This window comes from Natator depressus, chromosome 1, assembly GCF_965152275.1.
Source record: "Natator depressus isolate rNatDep1 chromosome 1, rNatDep2.hap1, whole genome shotgun sequence".
Lineage (NCBI taxonomy): Eukaryota > Metazoa > Chordata > Testudines > Cheloniidae > Natator > Natator depressus.
Window position 1 is genome coordinate 197,184,327 of NC_134234.1, and position 18,713 is coordinate 197,203,039.

Genomic DNA, 18,713 nt, shown 5'->3' on the forward strand with positions numbered 1-18,713 from the left:
TCAGCTGCTTTTTGACAGTGGCCATACAAAGCACCTGTAAACGCAGCTTAATCGGAGAGCCCCTTTGATTTTGGCTCATCATTTTTAACCTAACAGTATCCTTTCAAACATACCGTTTGGGTTAGGGATGTATTCCCTATTACAGGTGCAGCTCTTGAATGTGAATAAAGAATGTGTGGCTTGACCGTGGTCCAGATTCTGACTTTACCCCAGTTTTATGCCTATGTAACTATTGGCTTCAGTGGAGTTCCTCCTTATGTATGCTGGTGTAACTGAGAGCAGAATAAGGCCTGTTGATTTCAGCAACTCACCATTATATTGCATTCTGTGTGAGACTGCTGTTTTCATATGTACTGGTGCCTATGGTATATGACTGCTTTGTAAATAGGTGTTGTTTTACATGTAATTTATTATACCTAATTGTAAAACAAGCCTGAATAAACTAAAGTTCATTATGAAATGATCGCATCACAAGTTCTTCCTTGTTTGAGGTATATTCATGGTTTCATAGAGGGGGCAGCAAACTAGAGTTACAATATTCCTTTTCTCTCCGTTGCCACTAGAGCTATTAAATGAAAACAGAAACACAGTGTATTGTCAATGACCCTAGAACATTTGACAGCTGCAGCATGAGATAGGGTGCAGTACATAATGACATTTGGTTGTTTCTGTAAGGTAAGTGATTTAAGTATAATCTCTTACTATGTAGGGTTTCTGGGTGATGGGTGATGAAGTGTTGCTGGAAGAAAATCTGGGGATGGGAAATGGGGTCCATATAGTTCAGATAAACTTGGAAGAAGAAGAAGAAAAAATTTTAGAAGAAGTAGAGTCAAATTAGTAGGGAAAAGAAGCCATAATTTTTTCCCTTCTAGGAAGTATCTTTCATAGTGGAAACATCCACTGTATAATTCCTCACAAAACTATTTCTTAAAGGGTTATTTAATGATCTGTGCTCCATCGTTAAACTATGCCAGAATGTGCAGCAGCAGCTCTTTGCAGAACATGATATTAAAACACTATGTGATTTAATTATTAACCAATCAGGATGCTTTTATTATGTTATTGACCAATTATGTTATCAACTTGCACTAAGTTATTAACTTATCTACTGTGAGAATAAAAGTATTTCCCTTGTGTTTAAATATGAATAATATTACAGTAAATGAAACAATGAAGTGACACTACTGTGGCTCTTTTGGCTTATGTTGATGGCTAATTTGGCTCCTGAACCACTGAGGCCTGAGCATCACTGATTTATAGTATTCTTGGGTGTTGAAGGAACTTAGTTTTCACAAAGACTAAACTCTGGACCAAATTTGAGTTGACAACATCCTATAAATACACACTCCTTCTCTTTTCTGAAGTGAGACTGACAGCCCACCCACCTCAACTTTGCTTAACACACCCCAAACTCCTGATGAGACAGGCAAAGCCACCGCAATTCACAGCTGCAGCTGAGCCCAGTACACAAACACACACCTGGTGCCCCCAGCCCCAAACTACTTCACAATTCCAAAACAGATGCCCAGATGCACCTCTCCATTTTCATGCTAGAAATTCAGAGCGACGCAAACAGGCTTTACAGGAAAACCGCAGCTCCCAGCGCAGGCAGCCAGCTCTGGGTTCCCACGTGTGCTGCTGCAGTTTCTCAGTGGGCTGAAGGAAATCCTGCCTTTGAACTTGTGCTCCAAAATTCGTGAGGCAATGTGTTCTATAGCTTATTAATGTACACCCTCTGCCACGCTTGATCAGTTCATTGGTCCATCAAGTGTGATATCCAACCTCCAGTTGTGCCAATACCTGTCAAGTTGTACTTGGTGTTTGCCCTCCAACTGCTGCAGCAGTCAGCTCCTGAATTGCATGTCTAATTCACCTCAGTGGTAAAATGCTTGATTTTAAACCGCTAAAGCTGGGGGCAATAAAGGGTTAGGAGCGCGTTGTGGTGCTTTATTCCAGCCCATGCTATTTAAAGAGCAGTTGCAAATTGGTAGATGGGATACAGTAATGAAGAGCCTTGAAGGTGAAGACAAAGGCACTTGAGAGGCCTGCACATCTAATATCAAGTCAAAAGTGGTTTACTTGGACTCACTGATTCTATTGTCTATCCAGGTTCTTTTACATCACCATAGGACCCTCCCGTACACGAACCATTTTAGGTAAGTCTGTCTATTTAAACTCTTTGCATGCAAAACAAGAAAGTGCTTGGAGGGATCTGAGGGTGTGAGAGATGCTGTGGGCTATGCCCTGAGGCCCCCTGCTGGAGGCCTTGTGGCCCTGCCACACCCCTCTCCACTAAACAGCAGTAGAGAGGTCCTCCAAGGTGCCTAGAGTGGCTGTGTGGGAAGTAGCCACTCTGGGCCCAGCAGGCTAGTATACAAAGAGGTGCTGGGCCAGAGCGAGTTCAGTTCCTGGATAGAGGTGGAGGAGAGTGGATGGTGCCCTGGGCTGGCTGCTGGGACTTCACCAGGACAAGGCCCTGAGACAGACTGTGTGTGTGTGTGTGACTTGGCCGGAGGGCTGAGTCAGCGAAGACCCAACACAATCACACACTCGGCCAGGGGGCGCTCGCGAGAGGTGAGTGCCACACTGTTCCTGGAGGAATGAGAGATTCAGAGCAGCTTTTTGTAAAGCCAGAGAAGGGGTTACAGTTGTTAAAGGTATGAAATCATCAAACCACAATTTGGGAGAGGAACGTATTACAAATGGCCAAGATCCCCTAACCACACCCCTAAGCTAATGTCAGCCTGCAGGTTTCTGAAGGCTTCAGTGGATTTCTCACCAAATAGTAGTCATGTTAGTTTTCTTATTTCATTTCTCAGAATAAGGTTTGATTTTTCTCCCCCGCCCCCCTTCAATTTCAACGGATACGCTTCCTGCCCTCTACAGCTAATCAGCTACCATGGTCCACCCAAGCTGTGGATGAGGTGCTCCTTAGCTCTCTCTTGCCTATTGCACTGGGATGTTTTGAGGCTTAATTAGGGATTAAATTAGGTCCCTTGGCATGTTGCTGAACCATCCTTGGAAAGGAATTGTGTGTCAGGGGCCACTGTTCCTTCCCTATTTGCCCCATCCTGTGGTGGAGAATAATTTGCTGCTAGTGTATGCCAGCAACAAGTTAGTACCCACCACGCTGTGCTGGCTCAGCTCTTCTGGCCAGTACATTGAGAGTGTAGAGTCAGACTCCCGGTTGCTGCTCTGGGAGGGGAGTAAGTAGGTGTGTAAGACCCCTTGTCTCGGCATCCTTGGACCCAGGGTCTGGGTAGCCCATGAAGGGTTATCAGGAGGATGGCGACTTACCTCTTTCTCTTACTTCCTTATATAAGTGTACAGTCCAGGCTACTGTCTAGGAATCTAGGTCTTAATAGTTGTTAAAGCATTTTGAGAAGCTTGGATGAAAAGCAGTGAGCATGTAAAAGTAGTATTCTAGTTCCTCACTTTTTAAAATGTTCCTCCTGAAGGGAGCAGTGCCCTTTCTCTAGCGTATTTTAAAAAGAGTCAGACAAAAACTCACAAATTATGGTTGATTTATTTATTAGCCATTATTTTCTAAGTAACACTTAGATGTGAAACTTCATAACCAGACTCAAGTTTTCTATACTTTTATGGTAGCTTGTTAAGAGAGAGAGAATCCTGCCTGCTTTAACCTGTACAGAATGTAACAGGAAAACATTTAAATGCCGTTTCCAGATGCATATTTTCATTGATGGGCGATGACCTGTTTTGGGAAGGGAAACCATTAATGCAAAAAACGCCTTAACTGTTAACATTTCAGTTGCTTTAAGACACATTTCATTGCTTTCCATTACATGCATCTTTGCAGTATACAGTATGTGCCTGAGTTTCCTGTCTTTTGCAAACATGATAGCTGTCAACCTTAGAACGATATTTCGAAGAACAACATATGGAACTATTAGCTTTAGATTATATTTCATTTAAAGGAGAGTGACAGGTTTTACATAAACTTTTCCAGAGAGTTTTCTAACATGCAAAGTCTGAGCATATAAATCAGCCCAACACCTCTAGAGACTGAACATCAAACCAGTTCGAACGGTCTCCAAAACCACACTTTTGGCCTCCCTACCTGAGATTTCTGTCTGAAGACAAATGAGATGGAGAGAAGCCATTTCTGAACTTTATAAAGTGTGCTTAATGTAGTGGTGGCAGTATAGTCTAATGGCTAGAGGATGGAGTGGCACTCAGGAGACCTGGGTTCAATTCCCAGCTCTGCCACTGACATGTTAGGTGACTTTGGGCAAGTTGTGTCCCCTCCCTATGCCTCAGTTATGCCATCTGTAAAGTGGAGATAACGATACTGACCTTTGTAAAGCACTTTGAAACCTGCTGATGAAAAGTGCTATATAAGAGCTAGGTATTATTTTTCCAAGTTCCCCATGTGACAAAGTTAAGCTGGGCAGCTGCAAGAGAGTCATTTTTTCCCCTCCTTAAAGTTGTGCTTTTAATGCCACATTGAAAAAATGCATTTTTGTTGCACATATTAATAGTTTACTTTTGGATAAACACAATGAAAATATGGTTCTCTTGCTTTCCTACAATAGCTTAAGTCAGTAGTACTTCACAGTATGTTTGGTCCAATTGTAACGCACTTCTTTGTACTGCAGCTATTTCACTTGGCTGAATGCTTCTTGACCATGTCAGTGTATTCCTGCACATCATCAGGAGATCCCAGGGCAATAGGTGGATATCCTCAGGCTCTCTATCCAGCATGGAAGGATAAAGGCCTTTTTTCCTATAAACTGCGAAGGGGTTACCTCCGGCTTCTCCAGGGTGAGAGGCTGCTCTCCTCCCTACCGCGGGAAACCCCCAAAGCAGACTGCCTGTTTAGGGGAAGGACTGACATCCCCGGGGTCAATAGCAGGAGACACACACACAGCAAAGGTATTCCCCTTTTGCTTTGTGTTTGTAAAGTGGTTCCTTTTTGTTTGCTGGAGGAACCGTCCTTGGTCCTGTCCTGAGGCCTACTTTGGAAGAACGGATAAGAGAACACAGAGGGGGAGGACAAACACTGTCTAAAGTGGGGCTGGTTTAACCCAGGCCCCGCCACTGCAAGAGAAGGAAGTGCAGAGTCTGGCGAGATGGAGAGGCCTTGCCACATCCTAAAATCTTGGTTGAAAAATCTGTAAGAAAATTGAATGATGCTTCAATGCTTGACGTATCTACACCAGATCTAACCATATGGAGACATCAGGTATGTAACTGTGGAGATACACCAACCCATGTGTCTGCACCTCTCCAAGGAAGGGCTGGACTTCGGGATATTAGGGCCCAATCCAACTCTTGAGGAAGTCTTTCCATTAACTTCAGGAGAGCTGGATGGGGCCCTTAGTGAGGTTCTCTTGAACTGGAGAGAGAGAAGTAGATAACTTACTAATGGGAGGGAGACCTACCTCGTCTGTGCAGCAATAGGAACATTGACTCCCACCCAGAAATGGTGTGAATACCATCCTCCACAATGCTTTTCTCACAAATGACAACAGAGTGCTTTAGGAGAGCAACGGCTGAGCAGAACATTGGCTTCTGCTACATGGCCTCTAACAAATAAATTGGGCAGAGAGCATTATGTCTGAAGACCATTCCAAGCAGTGTTATTTAGGAGACATCTACACGGTCCGTGGCAGTGAGCATCCCAGCCCTGGTCGACAGCCTTGGACTTGCACCTAGTGCTCTAAACATAGCTGCGTAGGCAGCGCTTTGAAGTTGAGAGGTTTTTGTTTTTTTCTTTTAAAAAAAAAATATGAAAATAGTGTTTCCTTTAGTAAATTTCATCAGCATTGTGAATCCAACACAACAGCATTGGTGATAGGAGACAGCCAGAGGAAAAATGACCCAAAATCCTAGGAATCCTGCAAACATCCAGAAACTCCAAAACATCATTCTCTATCTACCATGAAGAATTGTTTCATTAACAGGCATAGAAATATGAACTTAATATACCTGCCTGATGGATAGCTAAGCATGTCTCAGTTTCTGCTTGTTCTCAGAGTGGTGCTACAGAAGGGCAGCGTTAAGGTTGGTTGTGAGACTAACAACATACTTTCAACAGTTTGGGGCTAGTTTTGTTTTTGGTAAAGTGGAGCCTTAATTTGGAAGTTTCCAACTTTCTAATGTTTGTGGGGGGGTTTTTTTGAGAGAGGTACATTGTTCTCTTAAGGGTTTTTTTGGCTGACAATGGGATAGATCATTTCAACCTTAGCTCCAGGTTAACAAAGTTTTCTGCCCAGGGGACTTGATAAAAGAGAGATGGGCTGCAAAATTCAGACCTGCTCTGGATATCAAACCCCATCCCTCAACATTTCAAGTTGCTCAGAAAGGGGAGTTAGGTTTGGTCTATTAGAGATAGGGGTCAGCACCAAAATTTAGATCCATGTTAAGAAAAATCCTAAATCTTGCAGGTGTTCAGATGCAGAGTTTGTTTGGACCAGTCTCTATACATTGACAGCCACATACCTATCTCGACTTCAGTGCTAAACCCATAGAGTGACAGGTCAGCGTCTGGTGCATACACAATTTTAAATTCTCAGGATCTTGCTTATTTGGTTGAACTTTTCCATTTCTTTTGGCACGTTAAGTCCCTTCTCCCCGACCCCAACACTGGACCTTTCCGCTAACTCATGTTTTACAGCGTGATTTACTGTGCGTTCATTTAGTCATTGCAAAAATACAAAGACATGGAAATGTTTTAAATGACTGAGAAATCTCCTGAAAATGGCAGCGTCTTTCATCTAAAGCATGTAAGTGTTAGAGAAACATCTGGTGTATCTTACCCTGCTTCTGCCTTAGGCCAAGACGGTTAAGCAGCTGACCGTTTTGCACTACGGCAATCAGCACTTATTTTCTTAGGATGAGCCATAGGATGTCACACACTTTCCTCTAAGACTTGCTTCAATCTGGCTCATTTTTTTATCATTCCTTCTTGCCTTTTTTAAAAAAATTCTCTTCCCCCTCCATTTCAGCGGCTGAATTGCTGCAGGCAGCAGCCAACTTGAAAGATAGAAGTTACAAAGTAAACAGTCTTTTCAAGATGGCTCCTTCCAGGGCCATCCTTCACCAGCAAGCCCCAATCACCATTCCCTACCTAGGAAGGAAGGCCCAGATCCTCAAAGATATTTAGGCACCTAACTCCCATTGATTTGAACAGGTTAAGCACCTACCGACCTTTGAGGATCTGGGTGTGAGTGTCACACTAGCTCCATGATGACTAGGCCTCATGGCACTGAGGAAAGCCTGCTCCAGAAGGTGGCTGGAAATCCTGGTGCTGAGGGAAGCCTGCTTCAGAAGACAGTTGTGCTTTCTGGCAGTGTGTTTCACTCTTCCTGTGCTTATCAGGGTGACCCAGAACTAGGGTGACCAGATAGCAAGTGTGAAAAATCGATACAGGGGCTGGGAGGTCATAGGCACCTATATAAGAAAAAGCCCCGAATTTCAGGACTGTCCCTATAAAATTGGGACATCTGGTCACCCTACCCAGAACTAGCGTACAAGGCTGGACTTTTGAGATGGTTTCTAAGGAAAACACCTGGTTTTCAGTGAAGCCCTTGTTTTACCGAATTTTGTTCTCATCTTGGGGGACAAAGATTTCCAACTACTTGCTTAATGTCACACTGTGGGTTGTACTTTGGCTCCCACGTGTTTCTACCCTGTGGCTCTGACCATTGATAAGAATCCTTTTCCAAATGTGTCCCTAAGGGTGATGGGTGGGATGTGTATCAAGATACCAAGTTTCTGTATAATCAGTGAGGTTAAAGGTCACCTAGATGTGCCTTCCATCCTGCGTGAGGCCTTCTCATTGGGATATTCCTGAATCTTGCTGCAAGGCCCTTAAGGGTTAAAGGCCTGATTCAACTCTCATTAAAATGAGTAGATAGATTCCTTCCCATTGATTTGAATGGGAGTTGGTTAGAGCTCTCTCTGAATTAATTTTCCAATCCCCTATATTCTAACACAGTTTCCTTGACTAGGGTGGAGTTCATATTTTTAAACTGTATGTTACAAAACAATAGGATAAAAGATTGGTACCCAGGAGTTATTGCCTATGGCATAGTGTGACTAATATAGTTCTCAAAAAAAAAAAAAAAACAGTGGGCATGCTAGTTAGAGAAACCATAGCAGAAGCAGAGCTAGCTGAATAAGCAGGTCCAAATTTTCATAAACATTTTTGTATAAAATAATTGTCCTTTTTTGGGGAGTGGGGGGAGGGCAGAGAAGGAATTTGAAATTTAGATGAAAATTTTTGTCAAAATATCTATCTGGCTCCGGAGATGGAATTTTCACCAAAATGTTATTAGAAATTGCTGGTTGAAAAGCAAGTAAAAATGTTCACAAATATTTTTGAGAAATGTCTTCCTTTTCTGCCAAAATTCAATTTTTTTCAACCACCTAGAATTTGAACCCTGCTAGCTTGCAGCTCTGGCTTAAGCAGAGCTGTAGCTAGGATGGATTTAATTGTCTCATGGAGCAAAAACCCCAGCTAAAGACATAAAGTGACATGCAGAAAGATTTGTCGTTCAGAGCTTTTTCTGCTGCATTGTATCAAATCCTTTAGCAACCCTTAAGGTGGCATTTTGGTAGGTTATGGATGAAACTCAGCTAAGTACAAAGCTGATCTGTTATAAAAGAGATGCAGTCATTTTAGAGAAGGCTTTTTTGAAAGGGTTTTGAAAAAATTATTATAAAAGAGAACCTGCCTCACACTTCTTTCCTAAAATTTCCTTCCTCGGGAAAGTCCTGGCATGTGATCCTCTGTGTCTGTTCATCAGCATGATACAAAATTCTCACTTTCCAATAAATATGCTTTGTTTTTCTCCTTGAAAAAAAAATATATAAAAAAGTGTTACAATGTCTATTGTATAGTTTGTGTCCTGGCTACAGTATGAGGTCCGTGGGGGAAAGATTTTTTTTTTTTTTTTGTTTAATACAAACAAACTGCAACTGGTGATGCCCTCTAGTTACAGGGGTTAAAAAATATAAAGGAGTCTTTACTGCTTAAAAGCATCAGTTCTACTGGTTTGAAATATTTCACTGTAAAGGCTTGTGGATTTTCAAAACGGCAAATGCAATGTTTATGTAGGCCCTTGACTGAATACTGGAAGAAAGAGGCATGGGCATTTAGGTGGCTTGAGAAGAATTTCCATGTCTGGCCACTTGCGGCTTGAACAGCTATTAGGATGCAGGCAAGAGGCAGCAGTCAAAGGTTAAGTTGCTCTTTTTAGTATGGGTATCCATGGTGGTAACTTTCATGGTGACGGTAGTCATCTTGGTATCCTTCCTGGTATCCCTGGTGATAGCTATGGTAACCATACCCACCATACTCGTCTTCTGGGCATCGCATGCCAAGTGATTGCTGAATTGCCATTTCCTGTCGCCGGAGCTGCATGGAATCGATCAAATCGTACACGATCACCATGGACCACATTGGGGAAGGGTACCAGGATTTGACGTTTCCATCTTTGCCAACCAGAAGCATGGAGAAATATTCAGGGCTGATTTGGAAATAATTGCGGATGTCTTTCACCAGGTTAGTAGGGACATCTTCTCGCTCCACGTTGGAGCTTCCTAGAAAAGGATAGAATCAGGAACAATGCTGGTGTTTTGATTGCCCAACTAAATGATAATTTGGAAAGTATGCCCTGTGGCCTTTTCTTCCTATTTTACTGCCCTCTGTAAAAGAACCTGGTCAATTTAAGGATCTCACAGCCCTCCTCAGCAGAGATTGACTTCAGGACCTCCTATTTCCAAAAACACAGGTCACTATCATGTGAGCGGAAGAAGAATTTATTTGTTTTAGTAGGGTTTTATTTGTTCTGCAGGCTGTAGCCAGCAGAGGGTGATATAATCACACACTTACGCAGGTGTCTGATATTCCATGCAATTTGGGGCAGTGGTTATAAACCCCAAATGCGAGCAAAGGTGGTGAGGTTCCTTCCTGTTCTCACCTCTCCTTTGATGGATGTACTTAGTAGGGTTACGTAGCTGAAAAGCTCCCTGCCTCCAACATGTGCTGTGGTAGTGAGATCTCTGGTGCAAGGCTAACCCTGTATGGGCCTTGTGGCACTGAAGGAAGCAAGGAATTGATGATGAAAGGAACCTTGAGTGAAGTCAGAGGCCTGCACATGAGCAGTAGCCGTGACTGTGCTTTATTAGCTTCCCCTTAAACCCTATAGAAGATAAGGATATGGACACCCCTTTGGCGGGGGAGGGGGCGAGGAGAAGCGTGCATTTGACCCACTCTATTTTGACTTCAGTGGGAGCTAAAGACATGCTGCACCTTGCCCCGTCCCTACCAATTATGGTGCCCTATGCAGCCCGAGCACCTGACCCCTTCCCGCAGAGGGTCTGGGCTGCGCTCAAGGCCTGCGGAGGCAGGAGCTGTGGGAGCCGCTTGTGGGGGGCCCACAGGCCCAGAGCAGCCCGGGGGATTAGCTGGGGGCCTGGTGCCAGCAGCAGGAAGCAGAACGACCCTCCCCAGCCCGCTCCACTCTCCCCAACCTAGCCATGTCGCTCGGGGGAGAGGGCTTGGGGAAGCGGTCTGCTTTAATTCTAGTCATATCTGTCCCTCTTACCACCCTTTCAAGCAAAGTTCCCAGCTGCCCCCTAGAAACACACAGTGCTGTGTATGTGCCCTTCATGAGCAGCCATTAAAGACTGGGAAACCATTTCTCACCATTGATGGGATACAATTCTAAGACACCACCGATCTCTTCCCCGAGTCCTAGCAGCTTGAGGATAGTTATGTGGCGCAGACCTGCAAAGGAATGAGAGGGGCTTTGGGTGACACCAGAAATTTCCACTCAGTCATGGACAGATGTTATTTTAACTGTCCAGATCCATGCTTGCTTGTTGGGGTCCAATCCCACAAGTCTTCTGTGCAGGGATTGACACTGATTTCAATAGGGGTGCTGTACGTGAGCCAGCGACAGAAGCAACCATTCTGATCGGCTAGTCTGACCTCCTGCGTAACACAGGCTGTAGAATTTCCCTGAAATAATTCTATGGCCTGGTGGGCTTAATCAGGGGTTGGAATTTGGGGATAAGCTAATCCATACAGGCAGCGTGAAACCTATATTGTGAGAGCAGAGACCCAGCAGCCTCCAATGTGGTTCTGCTGCGTGGGAGGGCAACCACAGGGGACAGGCACACTGGGGAATTGCAGAGGCCAACTCCATGGGCATAACTTCCCTCACCCCCAAACCCATCTCCCATTGTGTGGGGAAAGGAAATGGCGCGGGTGAGGTGCACCAAGAGGGACACCGGGCAGGTGGATGCTGCTGCAGTAGCGGGTCATGGAGTGTCCTGGTGTGTGCATGGATGGATTCTTCAGAGGCTGAACGAAGGGGCCCTCTTGTCCCAAGCCCAGCCTTTTAAGTTGTCCCCTAAATGTTCTGCTAATGTTCTTACACTTGCATAAACTAGAGTGCAAAATATCTCCTGCCCAACCCTGGTGAGGTTTACATAATATCTCAGTACTTGTGTTTATTGTTTGACTCAGAGCGTCTTTTATGGGGTCCAAACAACAGGTGAGTTGGTGATCTTGTATTAGTTCCACCACCCAGGAGTTGACATGCCATGAGAAGAGCAGCTCATATGGTGTTTTGGCCTCCACCATGGCTCCCTGAGAAAATCCTGCAGTCTTTATTCAGTCAAAACTGCCATCAACTAAGATCTGCAGGATTTTGCTCTAAGGCATTAAAAAAAAAAAGTGAACAAAGTAAATATAAATAAAGACAAATATTAGAACCTTAGCTCACCCTGGCACAAAGCTGCCAGGGCATTCATGTTAAGGCAGGTAAGCTGGGCAGATGCAATTTACTGCTCACATTTATAAATTGCTCATCATTTCCCCAAATTAGGGAACATATGCTCTGCCCTTTGGCTTTAAATGCATGGATTGTGAACAGTGTTCCCTCTAATTTTTCCCACACATGTGCGGAATGAATTTTGTTATGTGCACCAATATGGAGGTGATATGTGACACATCACCTTCATATTGGTACACATAACAAAATTCATGTGGTGGGGGTTGGGCAAAGAGGTTTGGAGTGTGGGAGGGGGCTCAGGGCTGCAGCAGAGGTTTGGTGTGCAGGGGTGTTAAGGCTCTGGCTGGGGGTGTGGGCTCTGGGGTGGGACCAGGGATGAGGGGCTCAGGGCTGCAGCAGAGGGTTGGGGTGCAGGGGTGTGAGGGCTCCGGCTGGGGATGTGGGCTCTGGGGTGGGGCAGAGGGTTGGGGTATGTGCAAGGGGGGGGGTGGGCTCTGGGGTGGGGCCAGGGATGAGAGGCTCAGGGATGAGGGGCTCAGGGCTGGGGCCGGGCTCTGGGGTGGGACTGGGGATGAGGGGCTGGAGCAGAGGGTTGGGGTGTCGGGGAGATGAGGGCTCCAGCTGGGGGTGCGGGTTCTGGGGTGGGGCCAATGATAAGGGATTTGGGATAGAGGAGGATGCTCCGGGGCTATGGTGAGGAGAGAGGACTCCCTCCCAGCTCTCTCTCCCCGCAGCAGCACCTGGGCTGGGGGGAAAGGTGCCTCTCCCCACTGCGGCAGCTCCAGGGCTGGGGCCAGGGGATAGGCACCTCTTCCCTGGCTGCGGCAGGTCTGGGACTGAGTTGGGGCTGGGAGAGGGGCGCTGCGGCAGGTCCTGAATGGGCAGGTTCCCTGAGCACCTGTGCAGTGCTAAATAGACTGCTGCATGGCCATGCAGCTTACAGGGAACTTATGTTGTGAGAGGCAGGGTGCAGAATCTCAAGTGGAGAAGCTGTAGGGTCTGGTAACTTATCAAGCAGCCTTAGAAGAGGCATGATGATCTCCTAATACTGGAAGGATGGTCAGTGACCACCACTGGGTGCAAAGCAAAACTATGTTACTGTATCAGACCATGAGTCCATTATCCCACCCCCTGCCATACCAGATCAGCCCACTGGTCCATCTAATCTCATAGCCCTCTAGGGGAGTGTCCGGCCATGCTGGATCAGACCATTGGTCCATCTTAGTGTGGTATCCTGCCTTTGGCAATAGAAGCTTCAAAGAAGGGAAAACCACCCCTCCTAATTACTCCTGACCAATTGTGCAACCCTGCTCATGGGGATGAAAACTCCTTCCTGACCCATGGAGTAGTTGTTGGGATGAGATTCACAAAGGCATTTTAGATCCCTATCTTTCATTGAAATCAAGGGGAGTTAGGACCCTAAATATATTTGTGAATCCCACCCTTCATGCCTTGATGCATGAGATTTTGTTACCTTAGTTTGCAAAAAATCTCAGGAGATCCAAAGAGTAGTGAGAGCTTTATTTTAAATTAGTTGAAAGAAATGAAGAGAGAACCCCACCAAATGCATGAAAAAGTCAGCATGCAGAGAATAATGTGCTTATTCATGAGATGTACAGTGGCAAACTGTTTGGAGGTAACATAACCTGTAGCCCTCAAGTGGGAAATTACTATGGGGATCAGATGAAATCAGGCATCCATTTTTTCTTTTTTAGACAGAGGATTGGAATGTTGTCTTTGAGGAAAAGATCATAGAGACGCACCAGGGTCCCAGTTAGTGAGGCACCTCTTTCTATACTGGGAAGAGTCCTAGAAGCTACTATTTTAGTGACTCAGAGGCAGGACGCTTGAAAATGCACAACTTGATTAAGGATATTCAACCATGGCATGAGGAAAAAAGGAGGGTTATGCCTTATTAACTTGCTGGAATCCCTTAAGGATATCCCCAACAAAGGGAAGAGAGTTAAGTGAATAGTGGCTGTATGCAGATCTTCAGAAAGTATGTGACAAAGCTCCATATCACGCACTAATTTGGTATCAAGGGAAGTGGAAGCAGCTGAGGGTGTGTATGACAGTGAGACTGTCATTAAGAGAGTGACTCTGTAAGTGAGATTGTGTGGATCCCTGTTTATTCAGGCACCACTGTCATTCACTGAAACAGTTGGAGACTTCTGCTACAGAAGGCATTCCACTACATTGCTGTTCAACAGGGGAAAATCTAGCCCCTGCCACTACAGCTGCACAGAAGACTCCAGACAGTGCGGGGCTATGATGCGTGGAGGAGGCTATGCACCAGAAAGCTGGGCAGTGGTGTACTTGCTCCATTTACATGGCTGTTAGGGGAAGGCAGGGAATAGGCAGAGCTGAGTGAGCCCCCACTGCATGGATTCCTTAGCCCTTCCTTTCCAGGAAGGGCTATAGGCGCCCTGAAGGCTCTTCGTGCTAAGGGGCTGAAGTGGCCTCCATGAAGATGCTTTGCATAGTTGGGATGAGGAAGGAAAGAAGAACATAGCTCTCTCCATCCTTTCATGCATCTCCTTGCTGCCCATCCTGGTTCTGTATTGGGCTGATGATTGGTTCCTATAAGCACAACTTGCTTATACCACTAATTTGCTGAGCTGTGACAACAACAAGATGGACAAGCCCAGGGCTGTTCTATTGCTAAAAATGCCCATCAGAGAGAGAGTCTGAAGGGGCTTTAACTCTTCCCTAACCTAAATGAGGGATTTCAGAGGAGGTATCAGCATCCCCCACGGTATGCTTGGGTGGCAGCGGCTACTACGGTGCATGTCAGAGGTTTGTCTTCTTCCATCCCTAGCTGGGTGGGTTCGGTTAAGTTTTCAGCTGGACAGACCTTCTCAGGCTGTCTGGGTTTAGATCTGAGTGAAGGAATCCATCCCCAAATGGCACTCCGGAAGGATGTGGTCTGGGGAGCAAGAGCATAATACAATCGGACTTACCAAAATTACAGGCCTGTCCACTGAGGGCAGAAAGCTGCTGGGAATAGGCCCAGTCCTCGTCACTGGGAGCAGAGATCACCAGCAGCCTCCTCCTCCACCGGAACCTGGAAAGAGATGAGAAGACAACAGAGAAGCATTGTTCTGTGCTGCCTCAAGCGCCCTGAGCATTGTTTTGAATTGAGGGGTCAGTGTAGATATGGTATTTCACAGCCTTCAAAGTGCTTTACAGAGAAGCCAAGGGGGCCCATTGGATGCTACTGTGACTCACGTGATGCACAGTGCAGCTTGCTCCTTAGGGAACCACAGTGCATCATGGAAGATGTAGTCTGACCCAGGAGCCTGGCCCACAGGAGAGACTGGAGCCCTGAAGCTTCCAAACGGCAATTCCAGTGAAGCATTACAGCACCGTAAGTAGTTTAATGTCCAACTGACATGAAACGAAGTGTTCCTATTCCGTTCCACAAAACGAACTGATCTTACCTGAAACAATGTTTCATTTCTTTTTTTTTTTTTCCTGATGGAAAATTGAAAATGTCAGCAAATTCAAAACTTTCTGAAGGAAAATTTTGATTTTTGCAGAAATTGCATTTTGAAGGAAAATTCCCACCCATCTCTAGTGGGGAAGCATTTTTAAAAGGTTTGTTAGTGTGAACTTAGGTGCTGAATGTGCTCCCCTAACTTGCTTAGGGGGGGCTATAGAACTATAGAAAAACAGGCTTTGGGGGTATGTCTGTACTGCAGCTGGAGATAGGTTTGGTAAGCTAATGTGCTAAAAATAGCAGTGGCACTGGCAGCAGCCTGGGCTAGTTGCCCTGACTACAATCCTATCTGAGACCCTAGGTACGTACTTGGGTGGCTAGCCCATCACACTGCCACAGTTACATGGCTATTTTTAGCACACTAGCTTGATTAAAACTAGCGTGTGTACGTCTACCCAAGTTGGAAATTACACCACCAGCTGCAAAGCAGATGTAGACTTTGAGAGCTTAGAGGAGATGTGCTACAGCACCGATACTCAGACTGCAGCTTTTAACCGCAAGTGGCTCTTTAATGTGTCCCCTGCAACTTTTTGCAGCATATAATATTAAAACACTGTGAGATTTAATTATTAACCAGTCTATGTTATTAACCAATCAGGATGCTTTTACTATGTTATTAAGCTATCAACATGCACTAAGTTATTAACGTATTTGTTGTGAGAATAATATATAAAAACTAAATATTTCCCCCATCATTCACACTACTGTGGCTCTTTTGGGTAATGTTGATTACTAATTTGACTCCTGAACGCTGAGGTCTGCATATCACTGTGCTACAGGAAGCAGGGAGAGAAGGCAAGAGACGAAGAATGAGAAATGGGATGGGCAAAGCATCTTAGAAATAAACCCAAACTCTTCCCCCACACTCCCTTTTCCGATTTAGATTTGAACCTAGAACCAAATTCAAGCCATATATTTATGAAGGTTCCCAAATGTTTGGTCAATGTTTTCATTCATTATTTGTATTCAAATTAGAGATGGAGCCTGAGCTGCAAAGTTTGTATCCAGACCTGAGTTGTCTCAAAGTTCAGGTAGTGTTCAGATCTAGGACTTTGGTTCATCCCATTTACAGCTGGGATTCTCCATTAATTTCATAGTGTGGCTCACATCTTAATAGAAGGCTTATCTCCTCCCCTCCTGTTTGCCATGATCACCTCCTCCCAACATTCATGAATGTACACACCACCTCCCACTCCCATTTGTAAGTACAATGTCCCTGTGACAACTAGAGCAATTTCTTCCATGGAAAAGGAGGATGAGAGGAAGGATGGTCTAGTGATTTAGCGTGCTGACTTAGGAGACCTGGGTTCAGGTCCCTGCTCCACCCTGGCTTTCCTGTGTAACCTTGGGATAAGTCATTTTAGTGTCTCTTTCTCTCTCTCTGCCTCAGTTCTTCATCCTGTATATTGTGGGTAATAGCACTGCCCTACCTCAGAGGGGTGTTGTGACAGTAAATGTGATAAAGAGTGTGAGATGCTCAAATAGTAGGGTAATGGGAGCCATATAAGTACCTACGAGAGAAAAGTATTGAGTGTACTCTTGGCTTCGTTTTAGCAGTTGGAACAAGGAGGAGCCAGCACCGTGTGACTAGCCAGCTCCCTGTGGACTAGAATCAAGTGTTCCACAGACCAGTGTTTGGGAACCTCTGCAGCAGAGGAGTATAGGCCAGATGTAACTTGGGGGTCCAGATCCAAATTTGAACTCTCACAATATTTGGGGATGCTGGATTTAGGAGTTTTGTTCAGTTTCATCTCTAATTGTCATACCTATGTTCTTCCCAGTTCTATCCAGGACTGGAAGAGGATAAAGCCTGATCTCAATTTTGCATGTCCAAACATCTTGACTAAGCATCTGAATTTTGGATGCTCAGCCAATGTGACCCTCCAAATCTCAAGATCTTTACACATTGCCATCTCTAGGTGATATAGTGGCTATTGGAATTGGGAATTGTATTGCAGACTGGGATAGAAAAATCACCATAGAATTTCTCACAATACGCGTTACTTTTCAAGTTGTGCTATGCTGCTAGAAGAGCTCCAGCTGGTTGCAGTCATACAGTTTGTATATGAATTAGTGAGGATCACCTGACATTGCCCTATCCAAGAAGGGTGGTGATGGGGAAAGATTTGTAACCAGTCTCAAAAACCTAAATGAAAGGTTATTTAGTATCTTAAAACAACACTTTTCTCCGTAAAGGTACCTCCCCATCCAAAACTAATTCGGTTTAAAAGAATTCACAAAACTGCAGGGCTATTTTTGTACCAGGAAATGCTCTTTTAAAGGGAGGCAGATGCTGCTATAATAACAGTATTTACTTTGAGCACTTTGATACACGCCTATAAGACATCCCAAAGCTTCAAAACCTGTCAACGTCACCATTCACAGGTAACTATGAACCAGCTGATTGTCTTTTTTGAAATTTTTGGGCTGAATCCAAAAAGAAAGGTTTACCCGCATGGTAATTTTCTGGGGAGGTTTAGCACAGATATAGGTGTGAGGTTTTTTTTGTAGCAGTGGTGGGTGAAATTCTGTGGCCTGCGTTGTGCAGGAGGTCAGACTAGATGATCATAATGGTCCCTTCTGACCTAAATATCTATGAACTCTAAGTAGGCCAGTGCTTGTGTCACAGCAAGGCCTTCTGGGAAAAAAGCCAGGACTTTTGTGGGGGCAGGGAGTTGCTGTTGTGTGTTTTTTATTTTAAGTAAAAAAACAAGTTACATTGTTTTTTAGGCTATTGATGCCAGCTGATGAGACAATGGCTGAGTTCCTCAGCCATACTGCATAGCAAAGAGATGCAAGCCAGCTCCTGACTAGCTGGTCTGCTGATGAGGTAATGGCCCTGCTTCCCCACCCAGGGCAACGCACTGAAGTCCGCTGTAGTCTTTGCAGTGCCTTTAATGGGCTTTGGATCCATTTCCCCATGGAGCATGGTGAAGAAACCGAGGGCAGCTCCTAACCAGCTGGTCTGGTGGTTTGGCAATCAATGGCCTGACTTCTTCATTCCCGTAAGACTGAAAAGAGAGATTCCTGGGAGGGAGCCTTGAGCCCTGAAGAGCACCCTGCTGGCAGGAGGGAAGACTATGTGGGAGTGTGTGGGCGGAGTGAAAGAAGGGCAAAAATCACGTCACCCTTTTAAAAAAACAAAAAAATCCAAAAATCTCCTTTGTGATATTTTCAAAATTTTAACATGGGAAAAGCCCCATCCTAGCTATAAGTAGGGGCTTAGAATGGAAATTTTGGATTAGAATCTGCCATGACACCTACCCATGCAGCCACATGGACCAAGGTGTAAATCAGGCTGGAATTTGGCTCATTGATGATGAGAGCCTTTTGCAGGAGTTGTGTATTTAAGAAAAACATTCACAAAGTTAATTCATAAAAACAAGTGGGGGCAGAACTGGAGCAAGGCCGGCGGGAGAAGTTCTACAGGAGACAGAAGAGTA

The 18,713-nt window shown here is 45.0% G+C and overlaps 1 protein-coding gene across 1 annotated transcript in view; it reads right to left on the reverse strand.

Moving 5' to 3' along the window:
• Positions 1 to 3,538: 3,538 nt before the first annotated feature.
• CCDC80 (coiled-coil domain containing 80) overlaps positions 3,539 to 18,713 on the reverse strand; it is a 32,680-nt gene continuing 17,505 nt past the window's right edge. Inside the window, exons 6-8 of the mRNA XM_074973902.1 lie at positions 14,732 to 14,835; positions 10,679 to 10,759; positions 3,539 to 9,570 (exon numbers count right to left, since the gene is read on the reverse strand). Of these exons, the coding sequence (XP_074830003.1) occupies positions 9,224 to 9,570; positions 10,679 to 10,759; positions 14,732 to 14,835 (532 nt within the window). The 3' untranslated portion in view covers positions 3,539 to 9,223. The remainder of the gene's footprint in view (positions 9,571 to 10,678; positions 10,760 to 14,731; positions 14,836 to 18,713) is intronic.